This window comes from Lithobates pipiens, unplaced genomic scaffold (assembly GCF_037356315.1).
Source record: "Lithobates pipiens isolate NorthernLeopardFrog02 unplaced genomic scaffold, aLitPip1_a1.2 Scaffold_8, whole genome shotgun sequence".
Taxonomy (NCBI): Eukaryota; Metazoa; Chordata; class Amphibia; order Anura; family Ranidae; genus Lithobates; species Lithobates pipiens.
This window is the reverse complement of record NW_027507903.1, coordinates 58,058,461-58,076,237: the sequence shown is the minus strand read 5'-3', so window position 1 is coordinate 58,076,237 and position 17,777 is coordinate 58,058,461. Positions and strand designations below refer to the sequence as shown.

The following is a 17,777-nucleotide window of genomic DNA, read 5'->3' as shown; positions in this document are numbered from 1 at the left end:
TTCTGATAAGCCCCCCGCCCGCAGACCTCCACAACCACCGGCCAGGGTTGTGGGGATGAGGCCCTTGTCCTCATCAACATGGGGACAAGGTGCTTTGAGGGGTCACAGACCCCCAAAGCATCCTCCCAATGTTGAGGGCATGTGGCCTGGTACGGTTCAGGAGGGAGGGGGGGCCGCTCTCTCGTCCCCCCCTCTTTTCCTGCGGCCTGCCAGGTTGCGTGCTCGGATAAAGGGTCTGGTATGGATTTTTAGGGGGAACCCCACGTCAATTTTTTTTTTTAATTTGACGCGGGGTTCCCCTTAATATCCATACCAGACCTGAAGGGTCTGGTTATGGATATTTAGGGGGAACCCCACGTCAAATTTTTTCTTAAATTTGAGGCAGGGTTCCCCTTAATATCCATACCAGACCTGAAGGGCCTGGTAATTGAATTTGGGGGACCCCCACGCTTTTTTTTTTATTTATTTATTTATTTTTTTATCAATGACTTTCAATGAGTGTTCTCTGTATTACGGGAGCCGACAATTCATTATAGCTGCGAGTGATTTTAAAGGACTTTTTTTCCTGCATAAATGACACTTTGTGCAGGGACAATTCTAAGCACCAGAAACATGCGCCCCTTCACAGGCATACTATAGACAACCCCCCCCTACGAAATTTAAAGGAATATTACACTTTTATTGTTTCACTTTAATCATTATTAAAATCACTGCTCCCGAAAAAACGGCCGTTTTTAAAACTTTTTTTTGCATTGATCCATGTCCCCTGGGGCAGGACCCGGGTCCCCAAACACTTTTTAGGACAGTAACTTGCAAATTAGCCTTTAAAATGAGCACTTTAGATTTTGAACGTTGGAGTCCCATAGACTTTAATAGGGTTCTAAAGTATGCTATATACTAGCTCCGTCGAATCTTCTTTATACATTCGACAGACACCATAAGCCTTCAAAGACAGATTCGACCGTGATTCATGTGGATTTTCGGACGAATGCAATTTTTGAACGAAAAATGAAATAAATAAAAACGAATTTCGGGAGTAACTAAATAAATTAAGTTTTCAGACGAAAACGAAATTCCGAAACGAAATATTTTACTCTGCACATGTCTATTATTGGATATGTAGTGTAGCTTAGATTGTTCCTATCCTCAACATATGACATTTTAGCAGGTTGGTCAGGCCACTCTGGAGTACAAGGATACATCCTTCCATCATTGTTCCTATATACATTAATACTAGTGCAGTGTTTTAGAGTTTAGGTCCATAGTATGTGTACGCAAAAAAAAACACTGTATAATATACCGTATTTATCGGCGTATAACATGCACAGGTGTATAACACGCACGCACATTCATTTTAAGAGGGAAGTTTCAGGAAAAAATAAAATGTTAAATAAGGCAGCTAAAATTGAAGTATTGGCGTATAACACGCACACGCTATTTGCACCCGATTTTCGTGGTGAAAAAGTGAGTGTTATACGCCAATAAATACAGTAAATGTTTTTTACATAAGGTTACCAGTTCTAGGGATAACTTATCACATCCACATTCTATAGGAAATGGTACAAATTTAGGAAAAAGGGACACCCTATGGGGGGGCAGCAGGACTTTATTGGATATGAGGTAGTCACTCAGGTAGATACATACATATTTAAAATATATTGATCATCCTTATTTGTATAATAAGGTTAAAAACATAAATGCGTCACTAAAACCTCCCATTTAAAAGCATACAAGTATTATACAGGCATATTGCTGAATCAGAGGTTCAATGTGAATCCATGTCCAATCCACGTTTGTGTTCATTACACAGGAACCTAAGTAATGAACATGAATGTGAACTAGTGTACTATCTGTAACTCCAAATATGGATTCACATTAAACCGCTGATTTAGTATTATGCCTGTATAATACTTGTATGCTTTTAAATGGGATGTTTTGGTGACTCATTTATGGTTTTTTTTTAACCTTTTTGTAGAAATAAAGATGATCTTTATATTTTAAATGAGTATGTGTCTACCTGAGTGACAACCTCACATCTAATAAAGTCCTGTTGCTGCCCCTTAGGGGTGTCCCTTTTTCCTAAATTTGTACCGTATGACATAAAATAGCCAGCATTCATAGTAATATAATTGCTAAAAGTAAAATACCGTATATACTCGAGTATAGGTCGATCCGAATATGAGCCGAGGCCCCTAATTTACCACAAAAAACTGGGAAAACGTATTGACTCGAGTATAAGCCGGGGGTGGGAAATGCAGCAGCTACTGTAAGTGGCAAAGAGGGTCAACAATGCCCATCTGCAGCTGCATGTCTCACTGTGTCTATTGCATGCCTCCCTGTGTCCTGTGCAGATCTGCCTACCTCACTGTGTCCTGTGTATACCTCCCTGTGTCCTGTGCAGATCTGCCTACCTCACTGTGTCCTGTGTATACCTCCCTGCGTCCTGTGCAGATCTGCCTACCTCACTGTGTCCTGTGTATACCTCCCTGTGTCCATTGCAGCCTACCTGTGCTAATCTTCATCCTTTGTGTCCTGTGCATGCCTCCGTGTGCCCATCTGCAGCCAACGATCAACGTGTCATAAAAACATACGGCGGCCATTCCAGTATTCAAAAGCCGCACCTCCTCTTCGTCTGTGATAGGCAGAACACTCAATTTCCCAGCAGTCAGTTTTCAGCCTATCACGGACATCCGCTCATCCTCGTCTGAGGTATGAGGATGAGGGGATGTCCGTGATAGGCTGTCCGTGATAGGCTGAAAACTGACTGCTGGGAAATTGAGTGTTCTGCCGAGGAGGAGGCGTGGCTTTTAAATACTGGAATGGCCGCTGTATGTTTTTATGACACGCTGGCCACCGTCTGTCTACATGACATGCCTGATCAGGTAGGCAGACGGCGGTGACTCGAGTATAAGCCGAGGGGGGCACTTTCAGCCTAAAAAAAAGGGCTGAAAATCTCGGCTTATACTCGAGTATATACGGTAAACAAATTGCATGAAGTTTAATGACCTACCACCAGAAAAGGCAAACCAAAACAGAATATGGAAAATAAAAAGCAACTATCAATTTGTATACTTACATTGGGGAAAACTGATACACTGTAGGCCCAGTCCACATCTATGCTGTTTTTGTGTGGCCACATTTGCACAGGTTTTGCTGCCCATTCATTTAAATAAGCAGCTGTACCTATGGGAAACACATGAAAAAGGCCCCTGCACTTTTTCTAAAATTGCGGTTACATGGTCCTATGTGTTTCTGCACATCCAAAAAGGTGTGTTGTTTTTCAATACGTGAAGGTGCCATTAAGAAATAATGGCACCCCCACCCATCTTCTAAACAGCAGTGGATTTTTGCTGCGGGTGTGGGAACACACAGTCCCATACCCACCTAGATGTGCACCTAGGCAAATCATGGCACAACTCAAAAAAGACGGGAAAATAAATCAAATTTAATTGTAAATTTTTTTGTCTCTGCGTCACCTGTCCCTGTTTAACCCTTCTATTATTTTCTCAAGTTACCTAAGAGTTAAAGAGAATGGATATTTTTGGCAAATACCTCATTAATATACCGGGAATATAACAATGCAGGTAGGTTAATTGGCTTCTGTCCAAAATTGGCCCTAGTATATGAATGGGGACCTTGGATTGTGGGCTCCTTGAGGGCAGGGACCGACATGAGTGTGCAATGTACAGGGATAGGGACAATTGTAGACACTCACTCAGGTTGAACTGGATGGACTGGTGTCTTTATTCAACCTAACTAACTATGAAACTATGAAATACAAGTATTTTTTTTAAAAAAGTGTTGTATACAGCATTTATAATTTTATTGCTATAGGCCAATGGTCTCCAAACTGTGGCCCTTTGCTTGCCTTTATCTGGCCCTTGGGGCACTTTCTCCCATTAATACAAAACACTATTCCTTGGACTGACACCAACAACGGGGCACTATTACACCCACTGAAACCAATAATGGGGCAATATTCCTCCCACTGACAACAACAATGCAGCACTATTCCTCCCACTGACCCCCAAGCCCGAGTCATTGTTTATTCCCACTGACTCTGTGGCATTTATTTTACTTCCACTGGCCATAGCTTGACCCCCTAATGTCTGAAGGACAATAATCTGGCCCTTTGTTTAGGAAGTTTGGAGACCCCTGCTATAGACCATATACTTTATGTCTACAGTTTGAACAGTGTGGCAGAGAACATGGATACTATATAAATGAATAATAAAAGTAATGGTAAAAAGTTATAAATCTTTACCTGTGCTGGAGAGTCAGACAGTGACAACAACAGATATTTGAACTTAAAGGATTTGCTTAAACAGAAGAGCATGTCAAGTTGGAATATATTTCTATGGACTGTATAATAATATAGTTATTGTACTTCCAGTATTGTGGTTTTGAAGGTAATATTATCGTATTTGGAAAGTACAGATGGGAAGACTCTGAGGTTTTTAAGTGTTGCTCAAGACACAGAAATAAACTGATTGACTTACATTACCTTTTAAATATCCATCCAGATGTAAGATATGTGCATGATCCGGTTTAAGCTAGTCAGAAAGAATATGAATGACCTTGTATTCATTCTGAACATTGTCTTTTTCTTTCAGTGTTTTAATCGCTGCACCGGACAAGGAATGGGCTTACAGCATCGGCACATTGTGTGTCAGAACCGGAATGGAACCGTGGTGCCAGACACTTACTGTGATAGAAGGAAGAGGTATTTGAATCCATCTAAAGTTAAGAAGCCAGTAACATATTACAGATGTAATACTCACGGGCATGCCAATTTTATGGTGGAAAAATTGTACATGTCCAAAAAACGGCAGATTGTTTTTTTCTGTCATTTAGCTGTTATGATGTTCTGGTAAGATCATCTGAAGGCCTTTATGGCTTTCACCACTCAAAGAGATTTGTAACATTTAATGTCTTAGTTAAATGCTGTGCAGTCACAATCCTTGACGTTAAAATGGAAGGCTTACAAACATCTAGAATGTGTAATCTATATGTATCTAGGGGAAAAAATTGAATATTATTAAATCTAAGAATTCTAATGTTGCTTATGCTTGACATTACAGACTACAACAAAACTTTGTATCTATATAGTGAAAGCATACTTGTCCCTTTCAAAGACAAGAATGCAGAAGTTTTAGATGGTGGAAGTTGCTGTTTCTTTTTTGGAGTGCATGTCAGTAGAGTTAGGCTACTGAGTAGCTTTAGCAGTAGTTTGGACAGATCAAGCAGGCTAAGATGACAGCTTGCTTGGCTGTAAAGGGTAGGAGGGTTTAGTGTCACTTTAACTCTACTGCCAGCTACCGTTGGGCCTGACAGTATCCACATAGATATATAGCTATATTCTCTTTTGTTTCAGATATTTGTAAATATTTCTACCACCTGAAACCCCTTAATTGGAAATGGAAGGGGTTGATTTACTAAAAGCAGTTGTTCCAGAGCTTAGTAAATGAACAGAAGCTCTGCTGACTTTCATCATCCAATCATGCAAAAATGCAGGTTTTTTTTATTTGTCTTGCATGTAATTTGAATATTCTTTGCAAAGTAAAGCTTTACCTCATTTACTAAGCTCGGGGGGAATTGCACTTGCAGAGTTCAACTGCACTTTGCAAAGTGCACATTTGAGTTGCCTTTAGTAAATCAACCCCTAATGCCGCGTACACACGGGCGGACTGTATGGCATACTTAGTCCGTTGAAACACATTTCAGCGGACAATCCGCTGGTGTGTGGGCTTCAGCGGACTTTTTCAGCGTGCAGTCCGGCGTACTAAGAATTTCGTTTTTTTCGAAATTCTGTCCGTCGTACTCGCCGCCTGGTATGAACTTAAAGGGGAACCCCAACGCCGAAAAAAAATCGGCGTGGGGGTCCCCCCCAAGTCCACAACAGACCCTTGTCCGAGCACGCTACCCGGCCGGCCAGGAAAGGGGGGCGAGCGAGCGCCCCCCCCCTCCTGAGCCGTACCAGGCCGCGTGCCCTCAACATGGGGGGTGCCTTGGGGAAGGGGGGGGCTGCGCGGCCCCCCCACCCCAAAGCACCTTGTCCCCATGTTGATGAGGACAAGGGCCTCTTCCCGACAACCCTGGCCGTTGGTTGTCGGGGTCTGCGGGCGGGGGGCTTATCGGAATCCGGGAGCCCCCTTTAATAAGGGGGCCCCAGATACCGGCCCCCCACCCTATGTGAATGAGTATGGGGTACAATGTACCCCTACCCATTCACCTGTAAAATAAAAGTACAAAAAAAAAACACAACACACGAGATAAAATACTTTATTGCACAGCTCCGGGGGTCTTCCGTCTTCGGGGGTCTTCTCGCCGGACTCCTCCGCTATCTTCTTGTAGCTCTTTTGCTAGCGGAGGAGTCCGGCTTTCTTCCTCGCCGCCGGCCTCTTCTCCCAACTTCGGGGGTCTTGTCCCCCTCTTCGGTTCTTCTGCCGGGCCACCGCGCCTTCTTATAGCTCTTTTACAGGCGGTGGCCCGGTCTTCTGTCGCCGTCGCCGCCGCCGCCTTCCGTTCTTCTTCTTCTTCTCCAGGAGATGTTGACTTGACGCTCTCTCCGGCCACAATGCCAGGGCCGCGCTGCACGGCCACTTATATAGGGACAAGGGGCGGTGTCACATGGCTTTATGTCACATGGGTTGGTGTCACATGGTGACCCCGCCCCCTTACGATGTCGTAGTCCCCATGTGACATCAACCCATGTGACCAACCCATGTGACATAAAGCCATGTGACACCGCCCCTTGTCCCTATATAAGTGGGCGCGCAGCGCGGCCCTGGCATTGTGGCCGGAGAGAGCGTCGAGTCAACATCTCCTGGAGAAGAAGGAGAAGAAGAAGAAGAAGAAGAACGGAAGGCGGCGGCGGCGGCGGCGACAGAAGACCGGGCCACCGCCTGTAAAAGAGCTATAAGAAGGGGCGGTGGCCCGGCAGAAGAACCGAAGAGGGGGACAAGACCCCCGAAGTCGGGAGAAGAGGCCGGCGGCGAGGAAGAAAGCCGGACTCCTCCGCTAGCAAAAGAGCTACAAGAAGATAGCGGAGGAGTCCGGCGAGAAGACCCCCCAAGACGGAAGACCCCCGGAGCTGTGCAATAAAGTATTTTATCTCGTGTGTTGTGGTTTTTTTTGTACTTTTATTTTATAGGTGAATGGGTAGGGGTACATTGTACCCCATACTCATTCACATAGGGTGGGGGGCCGGTATCCGGGGGCCCCCTTATTAAAGGGGGCTCCCGGATACCGATAAGCCCCCCGCCCGCAGACCCCGACAACCAACAGCCAGGGTTGTCGGGAAGAGGCCCTTGTCCTCATCAACATGGGGACAAGGTGCTTTGGGGTGGGGGGGCCGCGCGCCCCCCTTTCCTGGCCGGCCGGGTAGCGTGCTCGGACAAGGGTCTGTTGTTGACTTGGGGGGGACCCCCACGCCGATTTTTTTCGGCGTTGGGGTTCCCCTTTAAGTTCATACCAGGCGGCGGGGCCAGCGACGTCTCCTTCGCGGGCCCCGCCTACCTGGATACCCGCTCGAAATGAGCGGACTTTACTCCGGGCGGGAAAAGTCCGCTCATTTCAAAAGTACGGCGGACTGGCATACACACGGCCGGATTGTCCGCCGAAATGCGAGTACGACGGACAGAATTTCGAAAAAAACGAAATTCTTAGTACGCCGGACTGCACGCTGAAAAAGTCAGCTGAAGCCCACACACGAGAGGACTGTCCGCTGAAATGTGTTTCGGCGGACTAAGTACGCCATACAGTCCGCTCGTGTGTACGCGGCATAAGACATTGCCACTCTACCCGATACTGGGCAACCCACGCTTTGCCCCAGGCTATCAAGATGACTCCTTTAGGAACCTGTTATCAATGGGTTGTGTGCAAGCCTCACACTTTCTAACACAGGACAAATGGCCCTCAATACAAGATCTTATGGATATCGGGATCAACGGAATATCTAACATCTGTTCAATGGAAAGGACACTACTACACACCCTTTCGATCATGTAGAATCTACTGATTACTCCCCCCCCCGACTCCTACTCCCCAAGCTGCATTACTGAATTGGAACAAGACTTGAACTGTACATTTAGTCCACAACAGAAACAATGCATCTTTCAATTTACATATAAATTGTCCATTTGTATGAAAATACAAGAAACCAACTTTAAAATCTTAACCAGATGGTATAGAACACTGGCACCCCAACTGTTGGGATGTGGCTCAGAAAGGTAGAAGAAATAAATACATTTGAAGATCTAATTCTATCAGCTGGAACCAACAAGAACGCTACTCCAAGACGTGAACACGTTCATCTATTCAGATGAAGATAGGACCCTTCTTGGAAGCACGTCAGCAGCTTACAATGTCCGTAGATCGACTCTTGGTCTGGATAGTTCGTGATTTTGCATTTCTCCACTCTGTCCCCCCCAGCTCATATACCGCCCCCCCCACACACACACACGCGCACACACACTATAATTCTCTTTCTTTTTCTCTATCTACTCTAATTTCTGTTCCCTTAGTGTTTCTATAATATTTTCTTCTTTCTGTTTACTTTTCTATTCTATTCTGTGTGTTCACAGTAGCAGATGTTTTTTATCTGTTAATAAGTTAAAATGATAAGGGATGGTCTCATGGATATACCATACTGAACATTGCAATTCCTTTGGTGGTTGACAAATTGTTGTCATAATTATGGCGTGGTATAAGATTGTTTTTGTACATAATGATGTGACGTGTCATGGTCCGTGGACCTCGCCCTTTGACAAAATAATTCATAGAAAGGAAATCCTCCGGGGGTGGATTTTAAAGGCATGTACAACTCAATTAGGAAAAAGTACAAAAATATTTTATTATATAAAATGAACATAGAAATCATGTACAATATACATAAAAAGTTTTATCTCTGGGTACAATTATAGAGACATTGTTAATAGCAATGTACACCACTTGAATTTATAGTGTGATCCATGTGGGTATAATTACCCTACGCGTTTCGAAGCTTAATAAAGCATATCCTTCTTCAGGGGTGTAGATACAACATTTAAATGGAATAGAACTTGTGGCGGGGTAATGGTATCCCAGAAATATTATTTAATAAAAACAAAAGACAGTAGATGACCTCATATGCAGGGTTCAATTTGCCAGTGTTCAAAGCCCATAAGGAGGTAAAAAAGGAGAGGGCAGGTGGCTTTTAGCACAGTGCAGATGAAACCGAGACCTTCTATGGATAATGTAGACAAAAAGAAAGTACAACGGACTGGAACTCCAATGGAAGGCCACCCTGGTACACCCTTGGAAGTGTAAATAGGTGCAGATTAGATGACAGCCCGTTCGAGCGGCGTTCCGCATATACAGTCTTTGACAAAATAAAAGATTTAAAAAACAAACAAAGTTAATGCAGAGTTAAAGTGAAACTAAACTGTATCTGAGCACCACAAACTCAAAACACTGTTTAATTAATTTTTAATATTCACAGGAAACGCACCCATACATCCATGCCTCAATGCCTAATTTTGTTGTAAATCAATTTGAAAAACACCTCTCTAGCATTTCTAGCCAAAGTCAGATTATTCATGTAGAACTTACTTTATGGAATACATCATGGGCACTCATTACAATTAGAAGAAAAGAGGTTTAACCTTAAACTACGTAGAGGGTTCTTTACTGTAAGAGTGGCAAGGATGTGGAATTCCATTCCACAGGCGGTGATCTCAGCGGGGGGCATCGATAGTTTCAAGAAACTATTAGATAAGCACCCGAACGACCGCAACATACAGGGATATACAATGTAATACTGACATATAATCACACACATAGGTTTGACTTGATGGACTTGTGTCTTTTTTCAACCTCACCTACTATGTAACTATGTAACATCTGTCCTTAGCTCAGGTGTGCAGGCAGGTGGAGCTTGCTTCTTTTATTTTTTTTTACATTTCCTCAGTTGTTTTCTAGTTTCTGGCCTAGGCCAAAATAATGTCATACATCCTACGAGGGGAGGAAGCCCTTCCTCCCTCCTCCCCTCCTAGGATATATGACATAATTTTGCCTTGGCAGGAAACCAGGAAGCAACTAAAAAAAAAGTATAATATACCTTCCTATCTGTTTACTAATGCTAGCAACATAAGGATTAAAAATAGTTCATGCTGATTGAAAGAGTTTAGTTCCAGATAAGATGATGCTAAGAATACCCATTTATGTGCTAGGGAAATTAAAAAAGGCAGGGCTTTTGCTAGCACATGACTAGGTATTCAAATCGAAGATAGTTTCACCTTGTTTGCTTAGATTATATTTGCTAAGTGAAGAGCCTCTACTCTAATACTAAATCTACCCCTTTGTCTTTGTGATGCTATTTTGCAGCAAAGCCTTTACTCTTTGTATTTGCTGATTTGGAAGCTGGAATACTAAAGGGAAATGTTTTGTGGTGTGTTTTATCCCCAGGCCTGCTTCCAGAAGGGACTGTTCTTCGGAGATGTGCGATGTGTACTGGAGGACAGGCCCCTGGAGACCGTGCACTGCAGCATGTGGAAATGGTTTTCAGTCTCGGAAAGTAGACTGTGTGCATAGGAAGAACGGCAAAGTCTTGGCTGATCAATACTGCGTGTGGAAACGGAGGCCCATGACTTGGCAGCGCTGCAATATTACGTCCTGTGGAAGTATGCAAATATTTGGCTATTACAATCATTGACAATTGTATTAAAAACAAAATCTCCCTAACAGATGTGTATAATTGCCAGAAAAGAGCACTACTCGTGACACAAAATTAAAGTGCACCCATCACCAGAAAAGACATGTATATTCCAGCCTGTAAATTCCACAAGAACGAGTTGTATGACTGTTATTATGATATAATGAAAATTGCTCCACATATTCATTTAAAATGGTTGTTCTCAATGTAAGTGATGGCTACACTTTAACATGGTGTTATGTTCTGCAGTATGCTGTACCTTATTTTTCCACCGTTGTGTTTTAATTAGATCTTTTATTTTACAGAAGGAGAATGCAAGGATACAACTCACTACTGTACATTTGTAAAACAGCTTAAGCTGTGCTTATTAGAGCTCTACAAACAGAGATGTTGTGAATCGTGTAACGGAGCGTAACTTCTCCTGAAAAACCGTGCTCTGCGGTAAACTGAAGAGATGAGAAGGATCCTCAAAAACTTGTAAAAAGTTTGTACATTTAGGTTTAATATTTAGAATTTAGAGGTCTATTCAATGGAACACCCCTGCTGCCCACTGGAAAAAGAAAAGCATTAACCTAAAGGTGAAATGGTGTATGGCCGAACCCCGATTTATAGATGTTGCCAGGATTAGATAACTAATGTTGAAGGGCCAACAAACTTTAAAATAAATTATGTTATAGTCAAACTTTAAAATACATTAAGAAGTTAAAATTTACAACATTAAAATAAGTTGTGTTAACAAGCTGAAGTTTCAAACTTTAAAATAAGTTACGTTAATAAGTTAAAATTGCAAACTTTAAAAAAGTTTCCTATATCTACAAAGAATGTCAATCAACATTGTAACTGTAGTGTAGCCTATTGTTTCATACCCACCATTTTATGCAAAAAGAGACTAAAACGTCTCTATTCACAGTATTATATGGAATTACTAGACGAGGAATTAGATGTGTGTTAGAAATATCTCACTTCATAACAACTCCATATTAAATAAAGTCATAACTGATAAGCATCTGCAGCTTTTATATATTCATACTATTCTTAAAACCTATTTTGCATAATCCAGTTTTTATGTCTAGTAGCCATGTTGCTTTTATACAATATACCTTATTGCGGAATGGGCTCAAGGTGACATTTGGATAAATTGTACTAAAAAAAAGCATGTGCCTGTGTCATGGGTCACAATATAGTAAGTTGCCTATGTACGGTTCATGTTAGGTTATGTAGCTTAAATTGAGCATGTCATTGATTTCCTTTTAGCCACACTCGCTTCTGCTAGTTTACTTTGCTGGGTAAACACAAACTAAGCAGCTTATGTTTTCATGCGGTATGGGGATTTCCATTGAATAGAGTTACAAAAGGGAGAGTGAAATTAACTGACGCAACATCAAAGGTTCATTTGATGGAGAGAAGCATTTCTGTAAATTGTTATAGTACATCATTGTAGAAGGATAGAGAGTCATCAGCTGTATAACCAGATGTGAAGGCTGTATGAAGGTTGGATATGTATAGAATACAGACTCATGCTGTATTTACTAGCGGTAGCTACTCTTGCTGTATGCTCTGTGGCTGCAGTAGGTTTGGGCTTAGTAAATATATGGCCATGCTACTACACAGCTATGTTTCTTGTGTCATTCTATACAGTTCTGAACAATGAATTAATTAATTGTTCCGGCTAATGCAAATACACATTAAACAATAACTGATTCTTCACAAATTTCAATTGGCAAATACTTTGCCAAATGTTTTAATGTATAAGTATTACTTTTATTTTGGTGGGGTTTGTTGCCTTAAGTGGCTACATAACTCAACCACCCACTCAACATCCTTTACTACCTGTATAGAAGAGTACGGTAATTCACAATATTCAAGGTATACTATAAGTTTAAATCTAGCACTGCAGCAATAGTATCTGTTGTGGTGAGCATATATTATGTGAGTGTGTGTGTGTGCGCGTGGTATAAAATGAGTGTCAATCTATTAGCAGTATTAATTCTGTCAGTTGGTGCCATATTTTATCACAGTACAAGTGACTGAACCACAGTTACGTACAAAGGTACAGGTTCACTGAGTAGGACAACCAATGCGTTTTTCTAAAGGGAGCTTAGTAAAAAGAAGTATTCTAACCTATTCCTGGGGGTTATTGCACTTTTCCTAAACATCTCCTACATTAAAGGGTGCGTTTATAAAAAAAAATGCATAGTTATTTGGCCAGCCAACTGCTGGTTTATTTGTTCTGTGTAGATGGGACAAAATTGAATGTTCCCTTTTATGGCCCGCTGCAAGGTTTTATGTAGGATCAGTGACCCCTCACACAGGTCTTCAGGTCAAGCTATGGTCTCCATTTCTTCCCAACTTCCACAGCTACCTTCCCCTCTGGTCTCCAGCACAGGTTCCCCCCAGCTGTGCCATTGTGTCTTTGTACCGTTGTTGGTTGCTAGAACTGTGGATGACACCCCAGCATTCACAAGAGTGCAAGGGTGGACTCTTATGTAAGCGGGGGACTTTCATGGGTTTCTGATCCAAGGGGGGATTCTGATAGGGACAATCAAGTAAGGTTCTGATGTGTGCAAGTTTATCTGGAACTTCTTTAATTTGTTTTAATGAAGTTATTTCTCCATTGCTCTAAATCATATCATGCTGATTTAAAAAAAACTCCTACTAAAATGTATTTATTCATTTCAATTTTATTTAGTCATTTATTTCAGCCCATTAGTATGTGTAAAATATATTATGTGGCTCTCGTATTGAAAAGTTTGCATAACCCTGCTTTATACCACATTATGGCTACTAGATGGCTCTGAGGATCATTGGAAATAAATACTTATTTCTTCTGATCATTAGATTTGTATAGTGAACATAATGCAGTATTTTCTTGCACCACTCTATTTTTTATGTGTGAATAACATTCAACCTGTAGAGGAGTTAGAATGACAGCATTCAGTTTGTACAGAATGTACGAATAGTTTTGCTGGCCAACTAGTTATGCAATATTTTTTTGTAAATACACCCAGAAAGTGAAAGGCTCCTTTTTATGAAGTAAATATTCTTACTCAAAGCAGTGGAATAATGAACTATGACAATACTATATATTACTTAGTTTATTCGTTTATGTATGTACAGGCAACTGTTCTCATGTTGCCTATATGAAAATGTTCAGTTTGGTTTCTAGTGTGTCTACAGAATGATGTATCTAGAGATAAGAGAGAAATATTTAGAAGGAGCTCTATTCATGAGGTGCATCTTCCATTGCAACAATTAGAATGTTTCCATTTTTACCTTGAGAGACTACATAAAGAAATAAGAACAAAATAAATATTTCACTTTTTATTACCCTATTACCCTGCCTAGCGATTCCAAATTGTGAGAAATGACTACGGGCAAATGAAACTCCCTAGAAACAACTGTTTTACTCTGTGTGGAACTAATGACTAAATTCCTTTTCCTACTGTTTTGTAACGGGCTAGCATAGCTATCTGTCAGTTGTCTTTGTTTTCTTTTAATGCTAGGTTCAAACTTCTGTGGGTGCAGAACTGAGTGTAAATGGCATGCTTTCCAGCACCCACAGCAAAAACACGCATATGTTAGCATATGCATGGGGGTGCCATCACCCCCATTCATAATGGCACATCTATGCCCTGGAAACTGCAGCCCTTTTTCCCGTGCTGGACTGAATAAATTGACTGCTGTGCCCATGCAAATGTGGCCACAGGGAAACCAGCATAGTGTGATCCTAGCCTAAGACTACCAATGAAAACAGAGGATATAGGACTTCTTTAATTTGCATAAGGTTTAAAGTTAAAGGCTAACTCCATCTTTTAGAGCAAGTAACATGTTTTAAAAGAAGGAGTTATGCCATGTACACATGACTGGACTTTTCGACAGCAAAGGTCCGACAGGACGAATCCATCGGACAATTCGATTGTGTGTGGGCTCCATCGGACCTTTGCTGTCCAAAAATCTGACGGACTTTAGAAATAGAACATGTTTCAATTTTTTCCGCCGGAACTCTGCTGGACCCAGTTCCTATGGAGAAATCCGCTCGTATATATGCTAGTCCAATGGATGAAAACCAACGCTAGGGCAGCTATTGGCTACTGGCTATGAACTCCCTTATTCTAGTCCGGTCGTATGTCATCACGTACGATTCCGTTGGAAAGTCAGTCGGAAATCCGCCGAAAGTCCGTCGCGAGGACCGTCGGACCTCTTCTGCCGGAAAGTCTGGTCGTGTGTATGCAGCATTAGCCTTTAACTTTAATCACTATGCAAATTTAGGGTATAACATGTAACATGATGCCTAGTCAACCCCCCATCTCCAACAGTGTGCAGGGGTTCCTCTCCCTGGCTGCAGCTGTTGGCTTTGAATTGTGCACGGCTGTCTATGGCTCTGCCTGTATATTTGCATCATTCATTAATAGAGGTCTGTGAATGAATAAACCTCAAGTTCCATCTTCCACTGTTGCAGAGGGAATTGTAGTTATCAATAGAATGAAAGTACTGTGATTACCACACCTGTAGTCCATTAACACCTCCTCCAGTGCTCTAGCCCAAGGGTTCACAGTCTGGGGTGCGCACACCCCCAGCAGGTACAAGATGTAATTTTATGGGGTGCAACAAAGAGTGGTTTCTAGTGTACCTTGAGCAGTGGTAGTAGGTGGCTGTGTAGATAGCAGATGCAAATGTGGGTGCATTTTTTTTTTTTAAATGATGTGCCTTTAAAAGTAAAAAAGTTGGAAATCAAAAAAATCTAACTATGTGTATGTAAAAACTGACTTAGGTGGACGATAGTGTGGTATATCACCTTCTTTGTCCTTATATTGTCCTTATATTTCTCAGGTATGCCAGTAAAAGGATCACCCCCAGTATTACCAAGTCTGTATGTCAACTTAAAATAAACTTTTTGAATTAACTCCCTCCCCCATCCCCCCATATGTATTTAAAAAGCAATCTGGTATGGTTAGGAGAAACTTGTGTGTTGTATCCTGACAACATTTACCTAAAATTGGAAACATCAGCTTTAGGTGTTTGTGAAGGTTCTCATGTATCCAGGTCATGGTATATCTAGTAGTAGTTAGTCATATTCATCTGCATTTTCTCTGTAATCTTGAAGATGTTTCATAGCTTATCCAAGACATTTCTTCAGTTGTAATGAGTGTCAGGAAAATACTCCAGCAGTTATATCCACACAGGTAGCACCGACACCTTGATCCAATCACCATGGAAGAGCAGATGTTATAGTACAGAACTGGAAGTATGAAAATTGTGAAAACACAACTGACGCTGCTGATAATTGGTCTTGGATGGACACCTTCCTTGTGTAACTTAAGCCGCGTACACACGGGCGGACTGTCTGGCCAACTAAGTCCGTCAGACAATCCGACGGACAGTCCGTCCTACTTTTGAATGAATGGACTTGACCACACACGATGAACAGACAGTCCGTTGAAAGCTTGCGCAATGACGTGTACAGCACGTACGACGGGACTAGAAATACGACGTCCAATACACTGCAATGCAACCTTCGGCCGTGTAAATCCTTTCTGAGCATGCGCCATACTTAGTCCGTCCAACTTGCCTAAGTAAATTCCGAAATACTTAGTCCGCCAGACTGTCCGCTGAAAAAGTCAGCTGAAGCCCACACACGAGTGGACTGTCCGCTGAAATGTGTTTCAGCGGACTAAGTTGGACAGACAGTCCGCCCGTGTGTACGCGGCCTTAGGGAATCCATACAGGCTAGCTTCCCCCGAGATAGAGACAGTGGTACAAGGCCCGCTCAATGGTTTCTAGCTGTTGTAAGCCACAACCATGAGTTTTGATGACAATTCACACCTTCGGCCATGTAAATTGAAGCATCAAAATACGAGAAGCCTTTCTGACACCAAGGAGGAGATTATGTAACTAGTACAGGGTGGTTCCACAATTTTCACACCTCCCATCCTGTTCTTGGACAATTACATCTGCCTTTACAAATGCTGGGGTATTTTCCTGAAAAGGGGCTTAGACAAGCTGTAACATGTCTACATGTTACAGAACAACAGTTGATCATGAATTACTACTAGATATCAGCTTTAGGTGGAATGTACCATTAGGGTTTTTAAGCAGTGCACTAGGTTAATGGCGATGTTCCCATGTAAAATCCTTTAGGACCTCTTCACAGCACTGTATATAGAAGGTGATTAATTAAAACATATTTTTATGGTACAGCATTGAACCTGTATCAACATCAAAACCCCCAGACACAAGTGTGCTGGGCTGGTGTGTATTGTACTCAGTATGGTAGGTCATCTCCCAGTTAGACTTTTCTCAGTGATCAAATGTTCTCTTGACTTCCAAACCACTTCCTATGCAAACTTTTAGTCACATGGCTTGTATCAGTGAATGTTAGATGAGAACTACTGTATACAAATATTCCAGTACATTTGTCGTGTTAATCAATAATGGGTCTTGAGTGTTATTAGAGATTTATAAATTAAGAAATAAAGTTTGTAAAATACGTTTTTTGTACATATTTATGGTCTAATTTCAAGTGCAATATATTGTTCTGTACAGTGTTTAATAAAGATTTTGGGACATATATTTTCTTATTACCAAACCCTTTTCTTTGTTTCCCTTCTTTGTATTTAATGTTGAACTATGACAACTATGACAACATAATAGCACTTTTTTTTTTCCTTTTGCTATGACAAAATGTCTCTTCAGTTAGGTATGCATGAAATATGGATGCACCGTTGCTATCATTTGTTATTAATACCAATAATTTGACATTCCTAAAAAGCTTGTTATTCTTATCATAAGAAATAATAAAAATGTTTTTTATGCCTCCTGAACAGATTTTCAGTATTTTGGCAATAAAATATACTACAGTTATTCTGACACTGATGATTATTTTACTCGTCCTCAAATTCTTTCCAATGTATCGAATGACATTACATCGTTTATATGGAAAAATATTTTGCTACATGTTAAAGACGATTTTAAGATGTTGGGTAGCTCAGTGGTATTATCAAGTTTTATGTGCAAATAAAGCAGAAGGTTACAAAATATTCTATGAGAGTGTTTAAAACATAAATTCTGTAATAAAAATTATAAC

At 41.4% G+C, this 17,777-nt stretch overlaps 1 protein-coding gene across 1 annotated transcript in view; it reads left to right on the top strand.

Annotated features, from left to right (window-relative positions):
• The window catches only part of ADAMTSL3 (ADAMTS like 3), a 712,540-nt gene extending 694,978 nt beyond the window's left edge, over positions 1-17,562 (top strand). The window contains exons 29-31 of the mRNA XM_077470182.1: positions 4,614-4,723; positions 10,447-10,661; positions 10,999-17,562. Coding sequence (XP_077326308.1) covers positions 4,614-4,723; positions 10,447-10,661; positions 10,999-11,108 — 435 coding nt within the window. The 3' untranslated portion in view covers positions 11,109-17,562. The remainder of the gene's footprint in view (positions 1-4,613; positions 4,724-10,446; positions 10,662-10,998) is intronic.
• Positions 17,563-17,777: the final 215 nt, after the last annotated feature.